Below are 26,115 nucleotides of genomic sequence, written 5' to 3'. Positions count from 1 at the left end.
TTCGGTCTCATGCCTCAGAGAAAGTCCGGATAATCTACTCACGGGGAGGCGGTGTGGCATTTTAACTATTTAAAACTATAATATATTTCACCCCCATACTACGGTACTTTGTTTCAACTATTTTAAAAAACTGCGCTAGATGCTAGCAAACAGAATAGGGACCGTTTTTCCTTCAAGGTCCCCCCAAAACTCCCCAGACCAAGACGGTGGCAGGTGTTCTCAGCTAAGCATTACTGTTGCTTCTACCAGGGGCACCCCATCCCCATCTCCTTCAGCTGTCCCCCAGCCTTAGCCCTTTCTCCAGGGAGGAATGGCAAGGCCATCCTGCTCCCTCGGTGGCCTTTCAAAGTCGTCTGCTCAGACTGCTGTCACTGTACTCTCCAGCTTTGATAACTGTCTGCAGTGTGCTTGTCTCATGAACCTCATGGTGGAGGAAGCCCTTGTTTCCTGTCTTTAATCTCTGAAGCTCCATAGAGTGCTGGGCATGTAGTCCGCATTCCACAAAGACGAAGCATCTGAAGAGAGCAGTGATTTGCTCTTGTTTTCCAAAACCATTAGCAAAAGCTAATAGAGAAAAGAGAAAACTGAGGCTAGAGAGTAAGAACCTGAGGTCCTCACAGTTGTTGGACGAGAGGCAGACAGAAGGAGCAGGTGCAGACCCTAGGGCCTCACCTGAGCCTGTCTTGTCCTCGAGCATTACAAAGTCGAAGTTTGAGGAAAAAAAAAACAAACAAACAAAAACCCCAAACACCCAAGTGGTCGACGATTATCGGGAAAACACCAGGTAAAACAAAACTGAGTGTCTTAGGTGAGAAGTGTTCCTGGGGGGAGCCCTGCAAATCCCGAAGACCCCGGGGGGCCGTGCTCACCACTCTCCCAGGGCCTCGAGGCAACGCATGCGGCCCAGCATCAGCTCGGGGTCGTCCTTGTTCGTGTCCATCTTCTTATCGTAGGCCACGAGTGCGTCCTCCCACTCGTGCAGTTTCTCGTACCAGGTAGCCTGGATCTCCTGCCAAGCGGAAAAGACAGAGGACTGTTGTGGGCATGGAGAACAAGGAGGTGTGTTTTGCAATCCACAGACCGCCTTTCCTAAGGTGCTGGACGCTTCACCTATCCCCGTGTGTCCCGGCTTTGGTTGAAAAGAATGTCGGACTGTCTGGAGGTATGTCTGGTGGTGGTGTGAATGCTGGGGACTTGGCACGTGGACAGAACAATCCTGGGATGATAATCTGAGCGCAGATGGCAGGCCGCGTCCCCACAGCTCCAGCACATGGGGACGCAATGACAGAGGAAATCATCTGGGACAGCGGGAAGCCCCACCCAGCACTCCTGCAAAGATGCCAAGGCCTTGATCTGCTGCCGTGTGGACGGTGGGCCACAGGACCGGGATGGCAGCTGCTTTCCTGAAGGGGCCCGAAAGACCAGGCATATCTGCATGGCTGCTGGAGGAAAATAACCCGCTTTTTAAAAGCTCCTGATTCTCTGGTTTTTAAACTTTCAGGAAATAATGGTTTAAAGCACAATATAACACAACCACTTAAAATTCTTTGGAAAACCTTTCCTCCTTCCATCCAACGTTCCCTCCTGCTCGGCGCCTGGCAGTTTTACCAGTGCCAGGGGCCAAAGGCTGGTTTCCATTCCCCGGGCAGATGGTGTGCCACGCTGAAACGCAGTGCGGGCCACGTGAGGAAGACGGGCTGCGGACTCCGGCTCTCTAAGTGGTCTGGGGACGGACTCTGCCTGCCGCCCACTGACCCCCCACCTCCATCTGTCTTCTGGGCTTCTCCATCACCGGCTTAGTAAGAGGCTATTTCTCTACCAGGCCAGCGTAGTGGCTCTCCAGGGGTTTCTCTAACAGCAAGATGGTTCCGCAGTGGACTCTATGATACAATGCAGGGCCCACGTGAGTTTCCCCCATTACCGCCCGCTACTTTCTAAATGGAACTGATATTTGAATAGGTACTTGTGCTGACAGCTACGGAGCTGAGCTCTCCAAAAGGACCTTTTCTTTCTGAACATCTGCAAAGAGGTCACTTCTATTTTTGGTTGTGAACTCGTGCCCAAGTCCCCTCGTCTGTTTTTGGCACAGCCCATCCCCACTGCAGCCCAGTGGCCCTCTCCCCAGTGTCAGTGAATGGTAGGGCTCACCACCCCACCACCCCCACCAACAGGGGCAAGTCTGGCTCTCTGTAAGGTCGAACTACCTAAACTTCCTCTTCCAAGCCTGTTGAGAAGAACATGAAAGAGAAAATGTAGCGGAGTCGTTTTAGAAGAGTCACCGTGAAGACAGTGTCCCATGAAAAACGCTTAGATTGAAAACGAACACCAGTCTTCCCATTTGGGATTTCTACCCTGGGCGGGCAAGAGAAAGGGGCTCGTGACTGGCGGATGGCACAGGCTTGGCACGAATGAGTGGAAAGCAGAGGGAGCGGCGTATGGAGCAGGGAGTAGATTTTGAATTGCCATAGATTGCAGAAACTATAAGGTTTAAGCAATGAATCACACAAGATTCTAATGAGATTGTTGTTACATAGATTGTGCTGAGAAAGCACAGGCTCTGCCAAGAAAAGGCAAACCGTTGTCAAGCTTAATTTGCTTCAGCTACCTAAACATAACAGAAAATCCACCCTGGGTTTAGCAATAATCCTGGAGCGGAGGGTCCCCTTTAGAATCTAGAGACGGAGGAACTTCCACTGAAGGTTGGTCCTCTGAGCCACTGGGTAGAAGCTATCTGCTGGCAGATCACCCAAAAGCCAGATGGTCGTGAATCCTTGCTTCTCTGGGCACTGACTGCGGCCCAAGCTCTAGGGACATCGAAGGAGGGGGCATCTTTGTCTGGAAGGCTATGTTAAGTGCCCTCTTAGCCAATCTTCCCTCTACGAATGAGGGTGGTGGCAAAGGTGGGTGAGACGTTGTCCCTTCTGCTCTGTCGTTGGGAGAGCCGCCATCTTGGTCTAGTGACAGATCTGTCCCTGAGACAGCAACATACTCCCTGAAAAATTTCAGTCCAATTTCCTAGCCCCTGTGTGAGGCAAAAACCTGTGAAGCAGCCCCGAATTTCTTCACTCTAACACACCAGGCTCTGGATTCCGGCAAACCGGAGTAAGCGGCCTACACGACTAACGGAAGATTCCTCATCAAATACACGGACCCAGAACTTCTTGATCTTCTGGGAAGTCAATGCCAAGTTGACTAAGTCAATGCTTCATACATGGTTAGGAAGGTACCAAAGCACCCTCCCAGGACCACAGAGGGGAACGGAAACATTTGAACGCTGGTGAGGCCAAGACGGCAGGAGAGAAGCTATGTGAGCAATAATGAAACGGACCAATGCCAACAGCACGGGTAAGTGATAGTACGCTGTTTTATGGAGAACCGGCTATGGTTTCTTCCGAGGCGGGTACAGAGCATTAACTGTGGGCTGGCGGCGAGGCTCGCTGCCACGGACGACACAAAACAACTCAGGCAGGGGTTATGAGGCCAGACTGCCTGGGGTCAAGTCCTGGCTCGGCCACTGATTCACTGTTGGCTCAGGCAAGCCTGTGACTCCGCTGGGACCACAGGCCCCTTGCCCGTGGAATGGGCTAACCGGCAGACCTCTAGTGGCAGGGCCGGCGTGAGGACCAAAGGAGATGGAGTACAGAGAATGCGCGGCCAGGGGCCAGGGGCGCACCAGGAGTCTGACATATACCAACTACTCCCTATTCGTCAGATTCTGTCCTCGTGATCTGTACTCGGTTTGAATACAGTCCACAGAGCTATGGTCTCCTTCGATCCAGGAAAGTCAGCAACGGACATCACTGATTGGGAGAAAAAAAAAACAAACAGAAAAGGGAAGGCACTTTCTCAGGGTTGTGGCCGAGTGCCTCCCTCGCCATGGCTCTACTTCTTTGCTTTCCTAAAAGAACGAGGCACTTACCAGCTCTCCGAAGTGTTTCATGGCGTACTCTAGCACCCCGGCGGCTGCCTCTGGCTGCTGTAGCTTATTGTTAATGCTGGGGAAACAAAAGGAGAGCTGGTTACTCTCAACGTGTCGGGGGGGGTGGGAGGCGCGGGGGTCAACACAAAACCAAACACTCTTGGTTTTGAGGGGGCAGCGTCTGGCAGACAGGAAGGCTCGCTGGCTCCCGGGCCCTTTCTCTGACCGGCACAGACTGGTGTCCTCTCCGATACGGTCAGTCAGGCAGCACGTGTCTGGTTTCTAAAAACTAGAATCCCTGGGTCCCCAACGGAACACAACCAGATGAGGTCCCTCTGAATTTGTTGTACCTCTCACTTCCTCTCATCAGCCGCCTTCAGGAATGAGGCACAGAAGTGGCGCTGAGGCTGGGTCACCCCTGTTAGTGATAGAGAACCCCAGGGACCGTGGCCGTGCAACCATCTCGACTGCTCCCCTGCGAGAGCCCATTTCTGTCAAAGTCGGATTCTTCCTTAGACCGTCTTTGAGGAGCACCCCTGGCTTCTGCAGCGGGCAGCAAAGGGACCCCACCCAGAGTCACATGGGACGATGTTTTTCACCAACAACACACTACTCTGCTGTAATCGGTGGGCAGTGCATGGCCCCTGGGACCAACTGGGGGAATGTCACCTATCGGGACAACTAGGCACCAGCAGCGATGGGCTGAGCCTAGAGCTGGTTAACCAGAGAGGCTGCGGAGAGGTCCCGGAAGCTGCACGAGCTCAGACCCTTGTTCCAACAGGAACGTATATATGAGGGGAAATGGCAACGAAGCCTACGCTTATGTTCAGGAAGGAAATGAGGGATAAACGGGCCTGAGAAAGTCACGGGCCAACAGTGATACTATCTGTTTCCACATGGGGAGCAAACTCTGACAGTCCAGCTTGGGAGTCTAGACTGTTCTATTGAGCAAGGGATCTGGTTTACTGCCCTAAGTACAAACTGTCTACTTGACGAAAATTAATTTTTAAGTGGTTTTGGGAAATTCCAGGATTTGGGTTTAATGTGGTAATATGGCAAGAGATTGCTGGGATAAATATTATTTTTTAAAATTCAAGTTCCACCACATTTGTTCCAATAAAACCACGAAGGAACTGCCCATAATCTGTCAAACCAGAGAAGTTCACATTTATGAAAGTAATAATCTAATGCCTCATGTTTACAAAGCACATTTCAAATAATCTTTCCGACCTATCATTCCGTTGACCGCATGCATGCCCAAGCAAGTGGGCAGGAAAGGTATTACCAGTCTCATTTCACTCCTGGGGAGACTCAGGCCCGAAAGGACAGTAATTTTCCCCAAGGCCCACCAGGCATGGGGACAGTCCCCAGATGATCTGAAGCAGTCTCGTGACTCTCCTTCGGTAAGGTGAGTACGGGTTGGAGCAGCTTTGGCTGCAGAGCCAGAAAGCCTGGGCTTACACTTCCGGAGGCCCGGCTTTGCGACCATAAACAACATACCACACGTAAATACATACAATTATTGAGTCCATACATTCTTTTTGGTTCTAGTGTGGATTACTGGGATGGCCATGGCAGAAATATTAACTGCTCTGATGAGGAGGACAATGTGTTCCTTGCCAAAAGCACAAGATGTTAACTCTAAGAATCAGACATAAAAATCCAGGAGTTCCAATAAATGTCTTCCAATCTTGTGTTCTGGAGCAAGCGCGATTTTCAAGAACAAATTACAAACACTACCGAAGCTTGCCTCACCCCAGATAAAGCAACACAAAACCAGAGACAAGCAAAAGGCTCTCCCCGCTCCACTCTCCCACTCGTCATGCATTAAGGAGAGCGCTTTACAACAAACGGACCAAAATCAGCAAGTACTGATTAGGAACCTCAGAGGAAAAATACAAGTTTTACCTTAATATTGCTACAGCTTTGATATCCCTCCTCTAAGGATAGACCAACGGAGGTTTGCAAGTTAAAAACAGACACACACACAAAAACAACCCAAACTCATCAGATGGCTCCCACTCCTTTAAGGGAAAGTTCGAGTAAGTCACCTGCACGAGGCTTCCCACCTAAATGTGGAGGCTGCAGACGGAGCCCAGTGGGAAGGAAAGAGAGGGGCTGGGTTCCTTGGAGGGAACTTTAGCAAGTACCGGGAAACCTGGAGGTGTGCCATGAGACTCCTGATAAGCTCTGCCCAGGAGTATGGACAATCACAGCAACATTATAACTTTGTCTAAATGCACGGAGACACAGCCGTGAAAAAGGAGTGGGGTCAGCCTGAGAGAGGGTCCCTTTCCCATATGAAATCCCTGGCCTCTGAATCAAGGACCTTAAGGGAAGGAGAAGGTACACACCTACAGGTGACTTTCAGAGCAGGGATTTTAAGCTCCCCAGCTGCTGTCTCCGTTTGTTCTTTCTTCCTCCCTGTTCCCCCTTTATTTTCCTACAGGATTTTCTCTCCAAGCTATGTTTCTCTCTTCTTGCCTCCCATGGAGTCTCCCAGGCGTGCCACAAGGCTGCTGGAGGGCACGACGGCTCGTGCGAAGTTCCAGAGGTAAGCTGACCAAACTCCTGGTTGTTGGGGACCTCAACTTTTTCTCCTTGCTCCATGACCTCTGGTCTTCCACTGAGGGAGGCAACGTATAATAGTAACAACAGAAAGATACCTGAGTTTACTGAGCGCTGACTGTGTGTGCCAGGCACTGGGGTTACCGCTTAGATGTGTAATCTCAACTCAGTAAGCTAGACACTAATCTTAATATTCCCATTTTATGTATGAACCAACCGTGGCCCGGGTCACAGGCTACCGTGCCATTCAAAAGGATCTTTGTTAATAACTAAAGGTGTGCTGTAGGCATAGAGGGCGGGCGCCTTCTACCCTCAAATCAGCAGGCCCGCGTGGACGGCCGTGCGGTGCAGGAAAGCGAGCATGAGACGGTGCCCATCAGTGAGCTGATTCTCTCCGTATAACTCGCCGTGCGGGAGGAAGCAGTCGTGCCAGGCTTTCATTTTAACTTCCTCAAGGGATGCCATGGCTGGCGCTCCCCTCTACCCCTGAGCTCCCAACTCCTATTTCTCCTTTCCTCTCAGAAGCTGTTGATAGGCCTTGAAGGCTCCCAACCCAAAGGCCAGCCGGGTGGCCCCAGCGGGCTTTTCCAAGGCAGCCTGTTGGAGGCTGCCAGGCTCATGGACAGAGCCCGGGCTGCAAAGCGTGGGGTAAATAAGCATCTGTCGGCAACTCAGTAGCTAAGTGCCCAGTCTCCTGCCTGCTTGGGTGACACGCGCTGTCCTCTGAAATAGTCCCCTTTTAGACTCAGATGTGGTTTTATGAGACTGAAGGGAGAGACGGTATGTCTGGCTCGTGGGAAGACATCACCTTTGCTCAAGCCCCCTTAACGAGGAGCTCTTGTTTTATGGGGCTGCTGGGAGCTTTCTATAGTCCATTCTCTAAACGCTCCCTTGCGCACCCCTCCGTCTCCCCAGATTACTGCTGAAGGCTTAAGTAGGGCGAGCCGGGCCCAGCAGCAGACCCCGCTGACATCAGTCCAGGTAAAAAGATCTCACAACCAACAAGCTGACGGAGCTGGAGGTTAGGCGGCAATGTGCCCTCGAGAACAGCCTGGAATGACAGGGCGACAGATTTCCCGTCTCCCCCCGATGAGCACTGAGGCCCCAGAGGAAAAGCGAGCTCTGTGAGCTGGTGGCTGCTGAAGCCCACGGCCGTCCCCACGTGCCGTGGGGGTCTCTCTGCATCTTGCTCTGTCTTCCAGGGGGAGCAGCCAGGGGAGAACTTACGGTCACAAAATCTACAGAGCCACCAGAAATAGCCAATCCGTGTAGTAAATGCCAGCGCCCACCGCCGAACCTGGCATGAGACCATAAAGAGACAGACAAACACCGGGCAAGGACAGCAAGCGGGGAAGAGGCCATCAGAGCCTTTTCACTCATTGCCCACCTCCCCTTCCCCACCCCAAGATTTAATTTTTATTAAGGGAAGCTGAGTTAAGAACTAGAAACGGAAATTTCCTGGCAATGGAGGGAAACGTTTTCTAGAGTCGAGCTGAATTAATGAATAAGGACAAGTGCCTTCCCTGGCACACATGTGACACCACGCATCTTTTCTCCCCACTGTCCGAAAATTCCTCCGCAGAAGCAGGGAAAGCGCGAGGGCAGCAAAGCGACTCAGACGTGAGGGAGCTTCTCTCGTGGCCTCCTCGGGTGCCTCAGCAAGAGGGACGGCTGAGGAGCGAGGGCTGGGAGGGAGTCTGCTCCCTTCTCCGTGACTCTCCCCTTCGAGCTTTTCCTCAGGGCTTGTCATGGGCAGGGTGAGACCAGCCGGAAGGGTCAGGGGCCACCTGCTCGAGGTCTTAGCGCTGGCCCCCAGCGCAGCAGTCCGAGGGTTTCTGACTTGGCATCCGAATGCCCTGAGGAATTCTGTTGTTTCCTGAAGGGGTTTCGAAGTCATTGTTCCACAGGCTTCTGGACTGATGTCAAATCCAAAGTAATTTGGTCTGATAACTAATTCCTTCTTGTGTGGCTCATCCGATTATCGACCTCCTCTCTTAGCCTCGGTGACCTTCAGGATATTAAGAGCGAAGCCCGAGCCTGTCGGAAAGTCAGTCAAATAGGGAGCAGCTTCGGTCACATCTGGGCGACCACTTAGGCTTTCCTAGTGCTCCCATCAGGAATTTATGAGAACGTTATGCACTCGCTTCCCAAATGGCTCTGGGCCTCCTTTCTCCTGCCTATTTCTAGTGCAGACCACAGTCTGTGTTTTATTTGGTTCCCTGTCAAGTAAGAATTCTCTGGATTCTCTTAGTGCCAGGCTGGTGACACACACGCACGGCAGCTGATGGGGACCCTGGCAGCTCTGACCGGGGAGCTCCTGACCAGCCAAGATGCGGCCAAGCTGGACACTGCTTTGGGTCCTCACCACTGCATCGAGCAGTTTATCCTGCTTCTCTTAGAGAAGGGGACCACATCAGACCATTCCCTGTCCCCTCTCTGAGCCTCGACACTTAGCTCTGTGCCCCGAGCATGATTAAAAACAGAACGGCTTGATTCCCGCACAGAGCCCGGAGGAGCTGAAGCTGGCCAGGCCCCGATGGCTTTATCAGGCAGTGATCCTGGGACTCTAGGGAACTCAAGGATGTGACAGCCTCTCCCTGAAGAGGTTAAGTGAAAAGCAAAAGGACAGTGATGAAGACAGAAGGCAACATGAGAACATCTGAGGCGTGACACAGACAGAAGCCCCGAGGGACTATTTAAACGCAGGCAGGGGGAAGGCGAAGGCAGGCTGGTTGGCCTCCGTCACCCACCAAAAGCCGGAGTCAGGGGATGACAACAGTACCACTGGCTGTTGGAGTCAAACTTCCCTTTTCCGCTTCAGGGATTCAGGAAAAGTCACTTTACTACATATTAACAAAGGGAAGGCCAGCCTTGTCAGGAGGTTTCAAAGCTGGGACATTAGGTGTCCCTGGTGCTCTAGGGCACCTAAGGCATCAAGATAAAAAAAAGGTGTGATGCAGAAGAGGGGGCCTGCCTCGGACATGAAATGGGTTCCCGACGTCTCAGTGCTGAGTGTCTTAAGGATAAAGGGTTTTGCCTGGTCTTCACCCTTTCCCTCGGTCACAGCTGAAATGGTACGACTGTCACAATACCTAAAGGACATGCTAAAACTGTATGTGAGAAAGCGGGAATCCTCAAGAATAAAAAAGACAGAATGCCAACAGCTGTGTGGGGACAGAGATCAGGGTAGGGAAGACCTAAAAAAAAGTCCTATCTTTCCAAGACTGGAGAGGGGACGTATGTCTTTTTGTTCAATGTTCCTGCAACTTAACCATCTTTTAAAACATACTATTTTCACCTGTGCATATTCTACATAAATAAATGGTGAGCAGAACATTCATTTAATTTTGTATTTTGCTTTTTCGCAGAACAGAGACATTTCCCACTCGATCCAGTCTGGATAATTACTTTTAACAGTTCCATGATTTTGTCCTGCCTATGGCTCCCAGGCCTGTGATCGGTCTCTCGGGTACACCTTCTCGGCTGGGGCTGGGGGCGGGCAGCACTCGCACTCCATCAGCGGCCCCCGGCGCTGCTCGGGAGCACTCGCTGGGCGCTCTCCCACGTACAGTAAGTGACCTGCCCAGGAGCAGTCTGTCTGCGAGGCTGGCTCTGGGAAGCAGAGCGCCCATCCCCTGAGGACGGACCCAGAACTCAGCGAGAAGCCAGGCAAGCTGTCCCAATAAACCCCTCACCTCCAGGCACCCCTGTGGCTGGATGTGGGGCCTGGGGGCCCGAGCACAACCCGGTGTAAGTCCCTGTAAGGCCTCACGGCCCGGAGTATCAAGGTGCACGATTTGTGCCGGCCAGGTTTCCAACCCCGGGGCCCGTTGGAGGCGAGCTATAAAAATGACGAATGGCTGTCACATTTCCAAGGCTCCGGCTGATTTAGGGAGCCATTGGCAGACACATCACTCCCAGCATGTCAGCCAGTTAATTACTTCCAACTTTATCTTTCTTGTCAACATTTCTTGACAAATTGGCCATTATCTTTTTATTCTACAACAATGAGCACTGCTCCTTTTCTGGTGATGCCTGGAGGTTTTTCTCCTCCTTTCCGCTTCTTGGTATCCAGAGTGCAATGAGGAGCTCCCGGGAGAGGAGCAGAGAGAGCAGTTGTCGGGAGGGGAACAGCAGCGGGCTGGACTGCTCGGGTGAACCCAAGGCTCATTTTCAACTACCTTGACTCCCAAGCAGAGTCGGTATTTGACTACCATCCTGGTCTCCTGGCTTCCCGGTGTCCATGAGCTGATTCAGTCTCTTATGGGGATGAAGCTAGGACACAAAAGGGACATGAGCTGGCATCTAGGGGTCTCGCAGCGCTGAGCTCTCACCTGGCAACAGGGCAAGCAGAGGTGAGACGGCCTTCTGCTCCATTAAGGAGAGAGGCCACATTGTGGATGTGCCGAGGCCTATTCTGGAATCAGGGAAAAGAGAAAAATAAGCTACTTCTGGGTCGGGACAGGCTGACAGAAGACGACCATGACACGCTATCACTGAGCTGCCAAGATTCATAGTCTCTGAGATGACCAAAAAGTTCTGGAGAGACCAGCGGTGTCACCACCAGCACAGGTGGCCATCACCAGACAGGCTGTGTCAGAGGCGGGTAGAGGCAGAACTCAGCACCTACTGTATTCCGTCAGTTGTGAGACGCACACTTTGACATCTCTGAATCGTGATATGGGAGGTCTTTCAAGGTTTCGGAGCACTGGGACATGGTTTAATTGCCACCAGTAACCCCCCACTCGCCCCGGTTCAGGGGTACATAACACTCCGAAGCAGCTTCTCTAACTCACAGTCAGAGAGGTCCCCTTAAATCCAAGGCATCCCGGAAGGTGAGCTCGATAGAGCGGAGGGGCAGACGTTTACTACTGAACTACTGTAAGCTTCCCCCTTTGGCCCTGGCCTGCAATGAAAGACCCTCCGTCCTTCTGGTCAGCTTTAGGAGAAACCCCAGGACTCCTCCCTTGGTCCTGCTCCTGGCTGATGGTCAGTTTTCTTGCCCATCTTGTCTCTATAAAGTCACGCTGTTGTACAATGAAACTGCAGGAGGTCTTCAGAATGGCCAGAAAGAAAGGTATGCCCTGCTGGTGACTGGTGAGAGATCTGACCTCTTGGGTCTGGCCTGATGTAAGAGGGCATTACAGAAAAAGACAGGCTCAGAAGATCCGGTCTGTGCTTGTGCTCTGGCCACACAGGGGCTTGCCTGGTCTGTGCACCTTCTGTTACGTGGGGCTGCCCCCGAGGGGGATAGATTCCTAGGAAGCACACGGCACTTCTGAAGTCTTCATGAGCCCAGAGGCTTGGAATGTGTTTTTGTCGAGAAGTGAGGAGCTTTGAGCAAAACCTCACCCCTCTGGCCAGAGTGCTTTTGCTTCCAGCAGAGGTAGAGGAAAAGAACAAGACTGCGTGCCTTTTCTGGAAGCCAGGGAACAAGGGGAAAAGCAAGACTCATACTTCTAAGCCACACCGTGATGACACCTTGGGAACATGTGTTTAGAATTAGGACATGGAGTGGGTTTTATCTGCCCTTCTAGCCCCGTGCCCAGACTGCAAAGCCCCTTTTATCTGGTTGCTCTGGTCCAACTGGCTCAACTTCTCGAACATTCTCAAAGAATTACAGTCCCGTTTTCCCATTAGTGCAGCCTATGTGAGGGTGGCAGAGGTCTGGCCTGAAGGGAAGGTCTGCATTCCCAGGGCAGGTGGATACAAATGTGTGGTCTTATCCTGCACCTCGGACAGGGCCTTGTCTCCAGCTAAGAGTGAGTTTCTGTTACTGCAACGTAACGGGTATTTCATCCCCTTTCGTGGACAGCACGATGTGTCAGGTCCCTGGATAAATTACAGGAAGTACAGCTGCCCAGAGATGCAGCTATTTTTATGGGGACACGTTACTTTGTTCTGTCTTCAACATGAGCTGCTGCACGCGGCCCACCCTGCTGCCCCACTGCTCCCCCCACCGCCCCAGGCTACGATGATGGTTCACTAACAGGCCAACACAGGTTGAAATAACCAGACACGCCAGTTACACATGCCTCCGCTCAAGGCAGAGCAGGACAAAACCTGCCCCAAATGCTCTGTGATCCTCCGGCCGGTCATCTTCAAATGTAAAGAAAGGGGGATGAGACACAAATCAATGGTTTCCAGGGAGACAAAGTGAGTGTTCAGTAAGGACACTGCCTCCGGGTATTGATTAAGATACAAGGTGGGACGGAATGATGTCAATGCTTCCAGGTCCCACTTCCTTTGGTTCTGTGACTAAGACCTACAGAAGAAAAATGGACTCAGAGCAGGACAGAATGTGGTGGCCAACGATGAAGGCCTCACCATGACAAAGTACTGCCAGTGGCCATGGAGAGAGACTCTAAGTCTCCATGACAGGTGTTTATGTAGGCGAAGACAACCTTCTGCTGGAAATTCATTCTTTCACTTGACAAGTTCCAGGGAAGGATCTCCTTGGTCTCAGGCCTTGTGCTAAGAGCTGGCTGCTAGAGCTACTGTGGTAAACACGACAGATACGGTCTTCGCTTTCACAGGCCTTACAGGTCAGTTAAGCAGATACGCAAACAAAAAAACAAACCCCAAGGTATGCGCTGTGAAGGTAAGTACCATGAAGAAAACACAGCGCTTAGATGGAGACTAATGTTGGGGGCTTGGTTTAGACTCAGGAGAGCAGGGAGGGCTTTTCTGGTGAGATGATGACTGTATACCTAAATAATAATACCTTAAAAAAAAAAGATTTATTATTTTAGAAAGAGAGCGAAGGAGCGGGAAGGGCAGAGGGAGAGGGTATCTCAGATTCCTCCGCTCAGCACGGAGCCGGATGTGGGGCTCGATCTCACAACCCTGAGACCACAACCTGAACTGAACCCAACAGCCAGATATGTAACTGCCTCTGCCACCCAGGCGTCCCTAAATAATAATACTTTCTAATCACCAGACACTGACTATGCGTCTGCCACTACTGTTTCATGTGTCCTATTTTTGAGTCAGCTTCCTAGCTGAAGTATAACACAATTATATACAGGGTACAGCTTGAGAAATCATCACCAAGTGAAGGTACCCTGGTAGTGCCATCCAGACCCAGAAACACAACACAACACACAGCCAGCAGCCCAGAAGCACGGAGCCTTCTCCCGACCACGACACCCTTCCGCTTCTCCGGAGGCGACAACTATCTGACTTCTGATACCCAGCTTTGGAACATCACCTAAACACTCAACATGAGGTCGTGAGATACATCTATGCTGTTGCATGCTACGGGAGTTTGCCCTTCGACCGCCGAAGACAACTTCACTCTATGAATATACCACACCTTACCCATCTGGCCGCGAATGGGCATTTAGCTGCTTGCCAGCTCTTGGCCAGTACGAGCGCGGCACTCCTACAAATGTTCCTGTACGTGTCTTTGGTGCAAGTGTGTCTGCATTTCTGCTGGGACTATACCTAGAGTAGAAGCGCTGGGTTACGGGGTTGGTTCAGCTTTCGAGGACAGTGACACCTCGCTCTCCAAAGGGGTTTTCCCAATTCACATTTCTGTAAAAGTATGTGAAAATACCACGGGAAGTATACGAAAATCCCCACCGCTCTACATCTTCGTCAGCACTTAGTACTATCAGTGGTTTCCACTGTAGCCACTTTAGTTGGGTGTTTCGTGGTGGCAGATGGTTTTAATTCGAATTGAGCTTGGGCAGCCTTCCATGCGTTCACTGGCCTTGTGGAGATCCTCTTCTGTGCAATAAATACCATTGGAATCTCTTGCCAATCTTTAACTAGGCTACCTTTTAAAAAATCTTTGGGTCACAGCTCTACATATCCTCTGCAGACAGTATACATAGAGATATGTCCTGGAGATCTCTTCCTGCCTTTTTACTCTCTTCACAGTGTCTTCTAATGAACAAGGATGACTCCTTTATTGCATCAGATAATGTTTTCTCGGATGGTTAGTGTACTTTGTATCTTGCTTAAGAAATCTTTGCTTAGGGGCACCTGAGTGGCTCAGTGGGTTAAGGCCTCTGCCTTCGGCTCGGGTCATGATCTCAGAGTCCTGGGATCGAGCCCCGCATCGGGCTCTCCGCTCAGCGGAGAGCCTGCTTCCTCCTTTCTCTCTCTGCCTGCCTCTCTATGTGTGACACCTCTCTCTCAATCTGTCAAATAATTAAACAATATCTTTAAAAAAAAAAAATCTTTGCTTATCCCCAGATGCTAAAGATAAGGTCTTTTGTTAGATCTTTAGTTTTAAAAAAAACGAGAAGCTTTAGTTTTTACCTTTCACGTGTAGAAGTCAAACCTCCTCTGAACTTGAAGTTTTGTGTGTGGGTGTGAGGTAGGTAAGTCTACCTAGCTGACCTGGAAGAACGTACTGAAATGACTGTCCTTTCTTCCCTGTTCTGTGGTGCCCCCTTGTCATAAATCAAGTGTCTGCTTATGTGTGGGTGTTTCGGAACATTTGATTCTGCTCCGCTTATCTACGTGTGAGTCTATCCTCGTGCCAACACCACACTGCCTGAATTGCTTATGGTAGCTCTGTGATAAATCTTGATTTCTAGTAGTTTAACTCCTCCAAATTTAGCTTTCTTTTCCTTTTTTAAAAAATATTTTATTTATTTATTTGAGAGAGAGAGAGAAAGAGAGAAAGCACAAGCAGAGAGAGCACAAACAGAGGGAGAAGCAGGCTCCCCACTGAGCAAGGAGCTGTATGTGGGACTTGATCCCAGGACACTGGATCATGACCTGAGCCAAACGCAGACGTTTAACCAGCTAAGCCACCCAGGTGTCCCCGAATTTAGTTTTCTCATTGAAAAAAAATGCCTTAATTATTTTATTTTTTTTTAAGATTTTATTTATTTATTTGACAGACAGAGATCACAAGTAGGCAGAGAGGCAGGCAGGGTTGGGGGGGAAGCAGGCTCCCTGCTGAGCAGAGAGCCCAATGTGGCGCTCGATCCCAGGACCTTGGGATCATGAGCTGAGCCGAAGGCAGAGGCTTTAACCCACTGAGCCACCCAGGTGCCCAGCCTTAATTATTTTAATCCATTGTTTTATTTAACCAAAAATCCTGTGAGATGAAGTAGTTATGATTTTCATCTCCACTGAACAGATCTGTAAACCCAGAGAAATAATTTGCCCAGGGTCATATAACCATCAAGTGATGGCAAGGAATTAGAACCCAGATTCGCCTGATTCTAGGCCCAACTATTTCAAGTCCTTCATAGGCTGCCTTCTTAGTCCTCAAGCCAGATGATCCCTTCAGGGCGTTTAATATGAATGAATTACAATTTCAAGAAATTCTAATGTTCTAAGTCACCCATCTCCAGTTAAAAATCTTGTTTGCCAACCACAAAAAGCCACTTTCCCAGTGAGACTCGGGAAAACAGAGCAACAAGAGGTAAAAGCTGCTTAGATTCCTTCCAGAGCTCCTTCTGTCTCCAGAGTAGCAATCACGACACTCACACAGACTCCTTAGGTCCCTCCGGCCTGGTTCCCTCCTCTCTGGCTTTAACTGCCGCCCGCCCCACCCTTAAGCCCACACTCGATTACTTGTGTCTTCCTACTAAGTCAAGATCTTTCACAAAGATGCACCTTGCTCGTGATGCCCCCTTCCCACCCCTGGCTACCTCCTCCTTTTTCTCTGAAACCTGGGCATCACTCCCCCTGGGAGGCCTTCCCAAATTCATCTGGGTTAGGCACTCTTCCTCCTCTGTGCCCCCGTCCTTGAGTGTCACACTGTCCTAGAGCTCAGCTGTCTGTTTCTCCAACTAAACCGTGAGGCAGCTGAGGCTGGGCCAGCACTGTCACTGTGCTCTGCAACACCCATGCTGGCTCACAGACCAGTGTTTGCTACACAGTCCAAGGGGCAGCAGAGACAGACTCTTTTGCTGGGTGCTACAATGAATAACAGACTCCAGGAGGCCGGAGAGAATGATTTCGAACCTGTCTGGAATGCATGCACCCTTTGAGAAGCTGAGGGAGTAGACGGATGTACCTTCTGGGATGGATGTGGGCTTTTAGCTGAGACAGAAGTAAGACCGAATGACACAGGGTCAGGTATGAAATGGCTGCATATAGTAAAGAAAGCTGTGGCTCACTGAAAGACTTTAGGAGAAGGAAAATATCCCCATTTAGTACACAATTAAGCGAACAAGGCAAGTTCTTCTGACAGGAATTCATTCAATAAACTAAGAGTCTGGTTCTGAGGGTCGTTCTTTCTCCCCCTCACCAATTTTGCTGGTGATGGCTTAAGAGCAGGCAGGGACACGAACACATTAGAATAGGAGGAGTCTCTCCAACCAGAACATTTTCAAGAAAATGAGACCTGACACTCCCATTTGGGTAGAAGAGACCACCTCGAGGCCCTTCCCTGCTCTGAAACCCTCAGGCTGCTCGAACGCTCTGGTCCTTGGTGCCAGCCCAAGGCAGCACAGCCCAGACTGTGAAGCCTTTGAGAACTTCCAGGCTGAGTGAAAGCTCACTGGCTTTTCTCATTTAGAATATAAGCTTGTTTTCATAAACATCTTTCCCAGGAACACCAAGGTAACCCTCTTTCACCACCAGCAAAATAGAGAAAGGGAAAAACTGCAAGGTGTCCAACACCGGCTTTGCAGATTTTCTCAGTTAATTCCCATTTTTATGGTCACTTTATTCGCTGAAGGGCACAGAAGCGAGTAAAAAAGCCGTTTGGAGAAGGAAAACCTGTCTAGTCTGCCACATCCTTCCTGGTTTTCTCTACTGGCTTAGCTGTACTCAAAACAAGGGTTTACTTTTTCCTTCTTTCAGAAATTCAGAATCTAGGACATCACAGGGTTGTGGATGTTTGGACGGCTGATAACCTGGCACGGGGAACACTCTTAATTTGCTAATTTTTTAAAAAATCTGGGCAGGGTTTACTGACATTTGGGCAGCTTAGGTGATGTAAGAAAATCTTCAAATAAGTGGGACGCCTGGGTGGCTCAGTTGGTTGAGCAGCTGCCTTCGGCTCAGGTCATGATCCCAGTGTCCTGGGATCGAGTCCCGCATCGGGCTCCTTGCTCGGCGGGGAGCCTGCTTCTCCCTCTGCCTCTGCCTGCCATTCTGTCTGCCTGTGCTCGCTCTCTCTCCCTCTCTCTCTCTGACAAATAAATAAATAAAATCTTTAAAAAAAAAAAAAAAAAAGAAAAGAAAATCTTCAAATAAGGAAAGCCTCTGTGTCCAACTTACACCTCATGTTAGAAATTGGTTTTCAGAAAATACATGTCAGAGAGCAGGCATTCATGCTAACAGCTAGATGCTTCTGATCCAAACTTATGAACCCCTAGAACGGATTGCTCTACAAATGACTGATTCACTTTCTGCCCAAATATGAAAATTTATTCATAACAGTTTCCTGTTTGGGCTGGGTAAGCGGCCACTGGGAAGGACAAACAAAAAGCCGGCTGGGAATCCATAAGGCCCCACTGTTCCCGGTACTCTGTCCTGTGTGTTGCTGTGGAGTGCTGCGATGGCAGGGTCACACGTGACGTTCCACGTGGCTGTGTGGGTCCTGGGGCACGAGCTCAGCGTGGGTTGTTGGCTAGGAGATTGGCTCGAAGATCCTCACGGGGTTCAGCGGGCAGTCGGATGCTGACAGCTGGGGCCGGGTTCGTGTTAGTGAACGCTACGGGGCACACCGTAGTGCCCAGCTGGGCTGGGTATTTGCGCCAACAGAGCGGGGACTGGCTGCCCATGCTGGACAGGGGATGACAAGTTGCTAGAGGGTGCCAGCCAAAGCCTCACCCCTCAGTGGGCAAGGAGACTAGGGAAGGGGGAAAACAAACCCGGATCTACCCGAGCCACTCCCGCTTTTTCATTTTAGAGAGGAACAAACTGTTTGGTAACTCTAGCTTCCTGGGGAGCCAGAAGTCCCAACTGGAAAAGGACTCTGGGGTAATCGTGGCAGGGAAGGGAGGGTTGGTTGGTTGTCAGGTGTCAGGCTCGTGTGTGAAGGCCCCACACCGGATGGCAACAGTACGAGGACTGCCTCAGTGGCTCTGTTAACACAGAAACAGCAAGAGTGTGTTCCAAAGACAGAGTTCGCTACTGTCTAAGGATGGAGGGACCTCTGTAGACATTCTCCGTGAAAAGCTCATGTTAAGTATTTAAGGTCTGCTGAAATCCCAGGTTCTTCCTATTTGTTTTCAAAGGAGTAGTGCCCTTCAAACACAGTACATGAGACATGACAGTAGCCCTATTTTCAGGGATATGTATCACACAGAGAGAACAGCTTCAGATCTGCAGACTGTATTACACAGGACGAGGGAAACGACACTGCAGATATGGATTTATTATGTGATGGGGATTCCTCTCCCTATGATTTAATGTCCGCTCCAAGTTTTGAAACAGGCCAAGGATGGGCCTGTTCTCTGTTGTGCCCACAGATGGATGCAAGCGTGCAGGACCATCCCAGAGCCATGTCCGTCACTCCTGAGTTTCTGTCCCTGCTGTCCTCTCCAGCATCTCCTTGTCAAATGCCAAGAGTGAGAAGCTAATGCTGGCCTACTTGTTGATGGAGAAAGTACGTGCAAAGAAAGATGACTGAGCAAATCCTGTGGCTATGAACTACGAGTCTTTTTCTGTTTCCTGAGACGATTATCCTATTTCTAGAGCTCTTCTAAGTTAGAAATTTTCAAATGGGACACAATGTTAGATTTGGGTGGAATAAGGGTTTTGTAAAACACTGAATGATGATCAGAGAAAGGAATAACCGGCCTTGTTTAAAAGCTCGCTTAGCAGGATGCCAAAGTATATGCCAAATGCTCATTTACAGGCCTCCCTGGGCGAGCAGGGAGCCTTCGTCCCAACTTCTCTGCCTACCTTAGACTCACCCCACAGTTATGTAACCTTCCAAATGAAATTTGGAAATTCTTCTGACCCTGCCCGGCTCCCTGATAGAGCTGAGCCAGTGGCTGGCAGGGGCATAATCTAATAGCTGAAATTGGAAACACACAAATTCATAGTCCTCTTGTCTCAGCCCAGAGACTTTGCAGGCAAGGAAAGAAAGACGCTGCCCTGACTCCCTCCTCCCCTCTGGCCTAAGTTTAAGCTGACTTCACCCAGCAGGCACCTGACCCTCCCAGATGAGCGGGGAGGGGCTAAAGGCCCACGCAGGCCGCAGCGGGGGCGGAGGTACGGACGGCAGATAATATTTAAGATGCTGAGTCTGTAGGGTGTTCAGGGAAAGGAAGGAAAGGTACAGGGAGCCCAATTAACCTGCACTTTCACACTCAAGCTTTGAGAAAGGCCCCGAAAGAGCCCAGGACGAGAAAGCGAGAACGTGGGGAGCCCACCCAGAGAGAAAGTGCCAACTCGTCATTTGCTCCGGCTTTTGCAGACCTCAGCTGGGCATCTCCAGATCCCCAGAAGGAAGAGCCTTCCTCACCCAGACCCAGGAAAGATGCTGAAAAAGACTCTCTCGGTGGTGACCTGGCTTTGCATTTTCATCACGGCCTTTGTCAGCCACCCAGTGTGGCCGCAGAAGCCCCCGAAACGCAAGACCCCTGCGCAGCTCAAAGTGGCCACCTGCTGTGAGGAGGCCAAGGAGCTCAGGGCCCAGATGGCCAACCTAAGCAGCCTGCTGAGTGACCTGAGCCAGAAGCAGGAGAGGGACTGGGTCAGCGTGGTCATGCAGGTGATGGAGCTGGAGAGCAGCACCAAGCGCATGGAGTCGCGGCTCACGGACGCCGAGAGCAAGTACTCGGAGATGAACAACCAGATCGACATTATGCAGCTGCAGGCAGCCCAGACTCTCACCCAGACCTCGGCAGGTAAGGAGAGCACGTTCTCACGCTGCTCATCACCTCCTTGCTCGAATGGCTGAGTGTCTCTGTCGGGAGCATGGTTTCTACAATCCTGGCCATCAGATCGATGACTGGGGGTTCTTTGGGGTATATTTTCCTGGGTATGTGCCACCGGCTCTAATGTTCTGTACATTTCTATAAATTTACCCAGTGTCTGCACCATCTCTTTATTCACAACATGTTTCAGCCTATGAATGGTAGGAATTAACATCCCAGAGAGCAGAGAGACAATGTGGTTTGCCCAGTCACATCACAGGTCTTAGAAATAGGGTTCAAGTCTCCCTCACGGGTCTACTTCCTTAGCCAGAGCTGACAGTCCCAAGGAAGCAGGAATGAACACCAACACTGTAACATCTGTTGCTCTAGAAGCTAAGTTTTGCCAAACACAGTTCTGTCACGTCCCTAAGATTTAGTGGTATGGGCAGTAATGGATTCTGTGTCTTCTTTGCAAACCTGACTCTTCCCACTGGCTCAGAATGAGGTACAGACCCTAGAGCCAGATGAAGAATTCCTTTGTGTTCCGGAAAGGACAGGCTCCTCGAGTTTCCTTGCTTCTGAGATTTCTACTTCTTCCCGTGATCTCAAATAAAATTTTCCCATTGTAGGAAATAAGAAAATGCAATGCTGAGATCTGGATTTTCAGTGGCCCCCAAAATAAGACACACTTAACGTTTTCTAAAATAATTTTCAGTTTCTAGTTAGATTGGCTCAGACTGGCCAAGGTCAATTTACTATTCAGAGAGAAGAGACCTGGGTTCCTGGAATCATCGGGAAATTATTACTTGTAAGGAGATACCCTACAGCTTTGTCACTTACTGCTGATACAACAACTTTTGGTCACATCATAAACCAGTCAAGAGACAACAGACTAAATGTCACTGGTTGCTCTCAATTCAGATGAAAAAAAAAAAAGGGGGGGGGTCAACATGAAATTAAGCTTCGATATCCCATTGTTAATTAAAAAACCACCATGTGTAAATCGCTTTCTAACCAAGCATGTACTTCCTGCCCCTCAGTGTGGGACTAGAATAGAAAGGTATCCTCAGTACATTTTCCAGACAGGTGGGTCCTGGTCTGGCCTGTGAGATGAAACCAGACCCGAGGGAGAGCAGGCCAGCCGGGAACCTGCCCAGGCCGCCCCCAGCTCTTCCAGTGGGCATCTACTCCCCTCCCAGCAGGGAGTTTCTTGGGGGTCAAACGAAGGCAGCTCTCCCGCTGTGCCTCTTCCTCTTCTTGCCCAGGACACTGTTCCTCATTTGTCTTCTCTATTACCAGGTGCTGGGTCACCTTCATACTGTGTTAGCAGGTAGGCCAGCGAGAAAGCAGTAAGTTGATGCTTTCATTATCACAGAAAATGAAGGGATTGGTGGCAAAGACATGTGCCTTCCCATCCCCCGCCGCAACTCACTCTGCTTGGGATGGTTCTTGGCGGAAGTGCTGCCATCGCTGTGCTCTTCTTGAAGGCCCAGTGCAGGGGACCGCCGAGGAAAGAACCCCAGACACAGAGGGCGGGAACCTCTCCTGGATAGCAAGAGTTCCTGCTCTCTGAATGCTCTCAGGAAAGGCGGTTTCTTCCATGGTGCTCTTTGAGCTTTGCAACATGGAGACAAGCAGGCATAAAGCAGTAGCCCCTGGGCGGCCAAGGAAGCATTTTAATCAACCAGCCTGCCCAATGCTCTCGTTTGCTGGTTTTAATAATGCCGCTAGGGGAGGGCCTCCAAGCATTCCTCAGGGTGTTTGCATTTCCACTTGAAAATCGAGCAGTGTTAGATGAAGGGGGGGAATGAGATGAGAAATCTATCTCCCTTCATCAGGGTCCTAGTTAGGCAATCTAGATAAAAATAGCTAATTCTCACAGGTAAAGAACAGCCATTACTTCTGAAAAGCCATCCCTATCACACAAAACAACTCTATGTGATACTCATGACTTATGTGGGGAGAGAGGCTGGCTGTCCCAGAAGCTGAATTTATTAAACAGGAGCATCTGTTATGTAGCCCTCACACACTGGAATGTTTCCAGAATTCACAGGCTAGAACTTCCGCAGGATAATCGATTTCAGAGTTAACCTAAAAGCACCTGTTGGATTGTTCCCCTGATGCTGTTCCGGCGAAGGGCTTCCCCACTTCTCAGCCCCCCAACTACTAAAGCCAAAATACACCCCCCTTTTGGTCTCCCAATGCCCACACCTCTCCAAAATCCAGACACAGCCTTGTAATGCACACTCATGTGAATGTAGTGGTAGAAATGAAGTCTCAGTTTTGAAACTTTCGGTTGAGATGCAGCCTGAATGCCCACCTGCCGTGGGGCCTCTGGCTTTGGATGCTCAGCCTTGTGGTTTGCTCCTGTTGTAGATGCCATCTACGACTGCTCGTCCCTCTACCAGAAGAACTACCGCATCTCTGGAGTGTACAAGCTGCCTCCCGACGACTTTCTGGGCAGCCCCGAGCTGGAGGTGAGGTCAGCAGAACCCACTGCCCAGGTGTTGCCATCTGTCCTCCGCCCCCAGAAGGGCCGGGGGCAACGGGCTCACCACCGCCAAAGCAAAGGGAAACTCAAGACAGAGAGTCAAACATACCAGATAGCAGAGAGCTAGCCACACGCTCAATTTGCGCTGGGACGGGGGCGGGGGGACCCCAGGTATCTGTTTTGCCCCTTCAAGTCATTATCAACCAAACACCCAATCTTCTAACACAGATTAGATCATTCTATAACCTCCACCCAAGCAGCTGACCTTTCTTGCCACCACCTAGAGCAGTTATTCTTTGGGGAAGGAGAAAAGAGAGAACATGGCGAGCATACGTGGATTTTCTTCTCCTCCAACAACATGTGCACTTGCCCCCGTCCACAATTTTGACGACTGTTCCCCACCGCCCCGCTCCTGCTGGTCAACACGGCTGGACGGCGGCTGTAGTGAGCCAGCGTGACTACGGATGTGTGCACATGCACAGGCTCTGTGGAAACGGGAGGAAGGGGGTGTGGCCTGCCGCCCTCACACCCCTCCGCCAGCTTCCGTGGGTCCCCGACCAGAGCATCCTCTCTGCCACAGGTGTACTGTGACATGGAGACGTCCGGCGGCGGCTGGACCACCATTCAGAGACGGAAGAGCGGCCTCGTCTCCTTCTACCGGGACTGGCGGCAGTACAGGCAGGGTTTCGGCAACATCCGTGGGGACTTCTGGCTGGGGAACGACCACATCCACCGGCTGTCCCGACGGCCGACCCGGCTACGGGTGGAGATGGAGGTGAGCACAAGGCCTCGGGCCAGAGCAGGCTGCCACACGTAACCACGCACAACTCTGGGGACGCCCCCTTCCCACTCTGGCTCGCTATAGGCTCCTGTATTTATTATGATGGTTTTCCTTCAGGTTGCAGTACAGTTGAGGGAAAAGAGGTTTTTTTCTTGTTTTTGTTTTCCACAAAAGCAAGGCTGTAGATATTTAAGAAGAGGCTGGACTCGGGTCAGAGCAGAGGGATCCACAGTCAGGGGGGCTGAGTCACGGGTCCCTGCTCTGGCCGGGGGCACGAGCTCCCCTGCGTGCAAACCCTGAGGGCCGTGAGAGGCCTCGGAACACTGCTCTCTTCTCAAGCCCCTCTACCATACCTCCAAGGGGGATGCGGCCAAACACACACCCACACCTTCCAGGCCGGGACGGGAAGGGCCACAGAGAGGCTAATCCAGGCCAGCTGGGGACTCAGGGAGATGCGTGGTCCAGGACCCTTGTTCTCCGACTCCTACCTTAGTGGGGTCAACTCAAGGCAAATGTGGGAAAGCCTTGCTAGGCCCACAGCAGGAACCGGGTGCACGGCTGCGAGCGGACGGAGGACAGCATGGCAGGAGGGGACAAAACGAGAGCCCGCTGCAGCTCCCGTTAAGGCTCTGCGTGCCCCCTGACAGGACTGGGAGGGCAGCATGCGCTACGCGGAGTACAGCCGCTTCGCCCTGGGCAATGAACTCAACAGCTACCGCCTCTTCCTGGGAAACTACAGCGGCAACGCGGGGAACGACGCACTCATCTACCACAACAACACGGCCTTCAGCACCAAGGACAAGGACAATGACAACTGCTTAGATAAGTGCGCGCAGCTCCGCAAAGGTGAGATGGGGGGGCTGGAGGGGACACTCCCACGTGAGAAGAAGAGATTTAGAGCCCCAGCGCTGGCATTCTGGCTTTGTTGGGGACACTTGCTCGAACTGCTTAGCCACTGTTCCAAAAGCAGCTTCCCAACTCTTGCTGTCTGGTCTGTGAGCGATTTCCAAGGGCAGGGCGCGCTCGGCATCACAGCCCTGGTCTGTTTCTCCTGCCAGGTGGCTACTGGTACAACTGCTGCACAGACTCCAACCTCAACGGAGTGTACTACCGCCTTGGGGAGCACAAAAAGCACCTGGACGGCATCACCTGGTACGGCTGGCATGGGTCTAGCTACTCCCTCAGACGGGTGGAGATGAAGATCCGCCCGGAAGACTTCCAGCCCTAAGTGGAGGCCTGCTGTGGGGCAGCCCTGGGAAAATGGGGACACACAGAGGCCGGGTGAGGACGGGGAAAGGCAGGAAGTGGGGAGAGAAAGGTAGGGATGGAAACTGGCCTACAATCACCAATGAGAGGCTCAGGCTCTGAGGAGCACAATCAAATTTAGGTACAAGGGGGTTACCGAATGGGATGAATTATTTTAACACAATGGGTTATCACACATACTTCTCAGGGGGCTGGCCCAAGGGGGCTTTCTCTGCCTGGGATCCCTGACAGATTCACTAAAAGCTTTTCCTTTCCACTTGATTCTTCTGTGAAAGAAAAGCAATGATGACATCACTTTACCTATTCAGTTGAAGGCCTAGGTTATGTGAGGGCAGAAAACAGATCCCTCGCCTAAAAAGAACCCTGTGATTTCGATCCTCAAGGAGAGGTCTTGGGTGTTACAGAAAGGCATGAAAGAGAATGGTGGAGAGTTCTGATTTTTCAAATCCGATGAAATTACCCTCGGTCCACACATTTTTTTTAAAGACAATAACTTTTCCGCGGGTGGTGGGCTGAGCCAGGCTGGACCTGTTCAGAGGGATCTCTGGGGCCCAGGCCTGGTTGGGGGGCCTCCGGCCCCTCCCTACTCCGCTGCTATCGGGCTGCGGTATTGAAAGGCAGAAGCAGATCTAGTGGCGGCTGGGGAGTTCCAGCAAGAGGTGGGGAGAAGTCCCTCGTGGACGCTGGCACAAACCGCCTTAAAATGTTCAGTCAATGCAGATATATCTATTTTTATTTTTTACTTTGCAAGAAAAGGGCTCAAAGAGCTTTCTCTTCTAACTTGCTATAAAAAGTGGCTGCAAAATGAAGGTAGATGACACTATGGTTAATAATTCATGCTGTATATAAATATTTTGCTTTGTAAAAATAAAATACTGTAGTATATTGTAAACATCTGGTTTCTTTTTTCTTCTACAATAAATTCTTTTGAAACCTGTTGGTTTTTAAATTATTGCCATTATCATTTAGATCAACGTAAAAGCTTTGTGGAAAAACAGAGGGTGAAAAGTGAGAAAGAGACTTGCATTTGGTTGTAATCTTCAGGGAAACCAAGAGAGGAGGCAGAAGCCAAAGACTGAAAAGGTGGTGGGGGGAAAAAGGGCAGCAGCCCCTGGGAGAGGTCAGACCTAGCCTACCCGCCTAAGCCCAATGGAGCCCAGTGCCACCACTCGGCTTCAAAACACTCCGCAAACTCACACTCTTTTTCTCTAGTTGAGCAAACTAACACATAGACAGGCGGCATATCTTTAGCCATAATAGATGCCAAATAATTTTGACTGTTAGGAAGTAATTTTTTCCTTGA

The 26,115-nt window shown here is 50.7% G+C and overlaps 2 protein-coding genes across 3 annotated transcripts in view; one reads left to right on the top strand and one right to left on the bottom strand.

Annotated features, from left to right (window-relative positions):
• The window catches only part of MTOR (mechanistic target of rapamycin kinase), a 126,534-nt gene that overhangs the window by 37,901 nt on the left and 62,518 nt on the right, over window positions 1-26,115 (bottom strand). For both annotated transcript variants that reach the window (XM_047724288.1, XM_047724287.1), the window contains exons 29-30: window positions 3,920-3,995; window positions 870-1,009 (exon numbers count right to left, since the gene is read on the bottom strand). In XM_047724288.1, coding sequence (XP_047580244.1) covers window positions 870-1,009; window positions 3,920-3,995 — 216 coding nt within the window. The remainder of the gene's footprint in view (window positions 1-869; window positions 1,010-3,919; window positions 3,996-26,115) is intronic.
• Window positions 19,492-25,795, top strand: ANGPTL7 (angiopoietin like 7). The gene is made up of 5 exons (XM_047724289.1): window positions 19,492-20,265; window positions 22,651-22,751; window positions 23,346-23,540; window positions 24,194-24,392; window positions 24,605-25,795. The coding sequence occupies exons 1-5, from the start codon at window positions 19,896-19,898 to the stop codon at window positions 24,772-24,774; spliced, it is 1,035 nt and encodes a 344-aa protein (XP_047580245.1). The 5' UTR covers window positions 19,492-19,895; the 3' UTR covers window positions 24,775-25,795.

The sequence above is a fragment of the Lutra lutra genome, chromosome 4, assembly GCF_902655055.1.
Source record: "Lutra lutra chromosome 4, mLutLut1.2, whole genome shotgun sequence".
Taxonomy (NCBI): domain Eukaryota; kingdom Metazoa; phylum Chordata; class Mammalia; order Carnivora; family Mustelidae; genus Lutra; species Lutra lutra.
The sequence above is the reverse complement of the archived record's forward strand: the minus strand, read 5'-3'. Positions and strand labels throughout refer to the sequence as shown.